This window comes from Microcebus murinus, chromosome 13, assembly GCF_040939455.1.
Source record: "Microcebus murinus isolate Inina chromosome 13, M.murinus_Inina_mat1.0, whole genome shotgun sequence".
Classification (NCBI taxonomy): domain Eukaryota; kingdom Metazoa; phylum Chordata; class Mammalia; order Primates; family Cheirogaleidae; genus Microcebus; species Microcebus murinus.
In genome coordinates this window covers 81,118,045-81,121,343 of record NC_134116.1, presented here as the reverse complement: position 1 = coordinate 81,121,343, position 3,299 = coordinate 81,118,045, and the positions used below count along the sequence as shown (strand labels likewise).

The 3,299-nt window shown below is 57.8% G+C and overlaps 1 protein-coding gene across 1 annotated transcript; it reads right to left on the bottom strand.

Moving 5' to 3' along the window:
• Positions 1 to 1,735: 1,735 nt before the first annotated feature.
• On the bottom strand, positions 1,736 to 3,058 carry GJA3 (gap junction protein alpha 3). Its single transcript, XM_012778547.2, has one exon. The coding sequence runs from the start codon at positions 3,056 to 3,058 to the stop codon at positions 1,736 to 1,738; it is 1,323 nt and encodes a 440-aa protein (XP_012634001.2).
• Between the last annotated feature and the right edge of the window lie 241 nt (positions 3,059 to 3,299).

Genomic DNA, 3,299 nt, shown 5'->3' with positions numbered 1-3,299 from the left:
TTCAGTGCATCCTACGACTGCAAGCAGAATGCACTAATAGGCTATTTGTGTTTGACTGGCATGAAATACTAGCTGCACACAGAAATCTGAGGATTGGAAATAGCATTGTTTTGATCAGATTGTTAGTGGAGCACCCTTCATGATATAAAACAGAAAGTACGTTGTGGAGTGTGGCCCCAAAGGAATCATCCAGAAATGAAAGTAACTGATAAAAAGAAATGAATTAAATTGGAAAGTGTGTGCCCTTTGGCTGGATAAGGGCTAACGATACTCAGTGGGTGCTGGAGGTGAAAAGTGTGAGTAGAAACAGGCTCAACGTTACCACTGTCCATGGCTTTATGAGCAGATCGTGACCGAGACGCTGCGGCAGTGTGTGCTGTGCAGAAAATCCCGCCAGGGGGGAGCCAGGCCCACACACAGAAATAGCCTCCCCCGCGGGAGGGCCCTCCTGGGAACCAGGGCGTACACCCTGCACCAGCACGGGCCTAACCCAGGCAGGAACACCCAGACACTTTCATTTACGCTTTAGAAAGCAAACAGGCTGCCCACAAAGAATGGTTAGGAAACTTGAAGTGTTTTATTCCGTACTGTCTTAAAAAAAAAAAAAACAACAACGCGTAGATTGTCATTGATTCATCTGTATAAATGATTTTCCTGGCAACATAGTTAAAACTTTTAACTTCCCATTCAAAAACTTCACAACTTCAGGTATTTGAACTTAAAATTTCCCCCTGCTTTTATTTTTATAGTACATTCTCATTGTGATTAGCTGACTCATAAAGTGGAAAAATTTTTGTTTTTTTTTTAAAAAGAAAGTTCAAAATCTTTACCAATAGGTATGAGGACAAACTAGCGTCCTCTTGGTCAGTACCCATTTTAACAGTACTATTTCTTTTTCATTTTTCCTGAAAGTGGGAGAAAAATAGGCCTATCTGTACCATTCAGATCAAAGCACAAAGTATCATTTTAAAAATAAATACCTAAGGCATACCTGACACACTTTTATGTCAATTTCCTCAGCAGTTTAAAAAGGATCTCAAATGTCCCTGCGTCTCCACCTGCCTTCTACCAGCAACCTCTGTGGCCCTTGCCCATGGGATCTGCCTCTGGAGGGTAAATGCTCTTTGTCACTTGTCATCAAGCCTGCAGTTTGATACCCTGGGCTTCACATGCAATTTCAGAAACCCAAATGACACTATATAGACTTGCTCTAAATCTTTTTTTAGTGCAGTTTGGCAAACAGCCCAAATGAAATTCAACTCCAGGTTAAAAGTATCAAGCAGAGATAGAGCTAAGAGTGTCTACGGCTCTGGGCTGTCGGGAGGCTCTGGAGAGCTTCGGAATGGAAAAGCTGACTGCCGGAGCCGAAGGGCCTCCAGACACCTGTTGCTTTGCCAAAACAGAGCAGTTACCCACAGAGACGCGCAGCCCAGGCCCGGCGGCGGCCGCGCTCCTGGGCTGCTGGGCTGCTGTGAAGATCTTTAAAGGCCAACAACGCTTGACCCCCTGTGTCCCCCCACCCCGCTATCTCAGAAACATTGGTGTCACCCCCACTATAACTCACAGTGTTAAGAACAGCAAGCATTAAACACGGAAACCTGGTCTCTTCTGCTGCATCGTCCGCCTCCTGGGCCTCCAGCGGTTCACTTTCGGGCTCTACCTGCGGGTTTGAACTGCACTTTGGTGTTGGTTTCTAGAAACGAGAATGTTATAAAGCTGTCTGGAGAGGCCACCACTAGATGGCCAAGTCGTCCGGCCGGGCGCGCCCGCTGCTGGCCTTGCTGGACCGGCCGGGCTCCGCGGGCTCCGCGGGCGGCGCGTGCATCTCGGCCGCGGTGGTCAGCGCCTGCTCCTCCTCCTCGGGCGTCGCGGCCAGGGCGCCCTCCTCCAGGCTGCTGCCGCTGCCGTCCGCCAGCAGCAGGGGCGCCGCGCCGCCCGCCTCGGCGTCCTGGGCGTCCGCGGCGGCGGCGTCGGGCGGGAGCGGCCCGGGGCTGCTGCTGCCCGCGGGGCTGGGCGCGGCGGGCGTGGACGCGGCGGGCGAGGCCTTCCGCGCCGGGGCCTGCTGCTCGGCCGCCTGGTTGGCCCAGTTCTGCTCGGCCACCAGCAGGTGGTGGCCGTCGTAGAGTCTGGCCGGGTGGCCCTTCCCGGGCGCCTCGGACAGGGCCACCACTTTGAAGTCCGCCCCCGCCGGCGGTGGCGGCGCCCCGGGGTAGCCCGCGGGCCCGGCCTGCGCCACCGGCGAGGCGGCGCGCGTGTAGTGGGGCGGGAACCCGATGGTGACCGCCCCGGGGAGCGCGGGGGGCTCTGCGGCCACCAGCCCGGCCTCCCCGGGGTCCGCGCCCAGGCGGTTGGTCATGCCCTGCTTAAGCTTCTTCCAGCCCAGGTGGTAGATCTCCAGCATGTTGAGCAGGAGGGACGCGCAGGCCACCACGAGCATGAAGAGGATGAAGATGGTCTTCTCCGTGGGCCGCGAGATGAAGCAGTCCACCGTGTTGGGGCAGGGCCAGCGGTCGCAGCGGTACAGCGGCTTCAGCTCGAAGCCGTACAGGAAGTACTGGCCGGCGATGAAGCCCACCTCGAACAGCGTCTTGAAGATGATGTTGAAGACGTAGGTGCGCAGCAGGGCCCCCGCGATGCGCACCTTGCCGCGGTCGTCCCGCGCCGCCGGGGGCTTGTCCTTGGCGCCCGCCGCGCCCTGGTGCGCGCCGTCGCCCCTCGGCAGCGCCTCCTCGCGCTCCTTCCTCTTCTCCTCCATGCGCACGATGTGCAGCACGTGGCCCAGGTAGATGAGCGTGGGCGTGGACACGAAGATGATCTGCAGCACCCAGAAGCGGATGTGGGAGATGGGGAAGGCCCGGTCGTAGCACACGTTCTCGCAGCCGGGCTGCTGGGTGTTGCAGACGAAGTCCGACTGCTCGTCGCCCCACACCTCCTCGGCCGCGGCGCCCAGCACCAGGATGCGGAAGATGAAGAGCACGGTGAGCCAGACCTTGCCGATGACCGTGGAGTGCTCCTGCGCGTTCTCCAGGAGTCGCCCCAGAAAGCTCCAGTCGCCCATCGCTCCCGATTCCTAACCTGGAAGGGGGGGAACACGCTCGTTAATACGCGGGCCGGACAGGCGGGCTGCAGAGTCCCCACCCAAGGGACAGGCCACTGTCACGGATGGCGCCAGAACGTCGTTCTCTGAGCAGCTCCCCGCAGGAATGTGTGCGCGTCGGACATCTCCCCATTATCCGGCGAGCAGGGCGCGCCACAGGTCTGTGGCACTGGGGTGCCACCGAGCTGCTGCTACACTACCC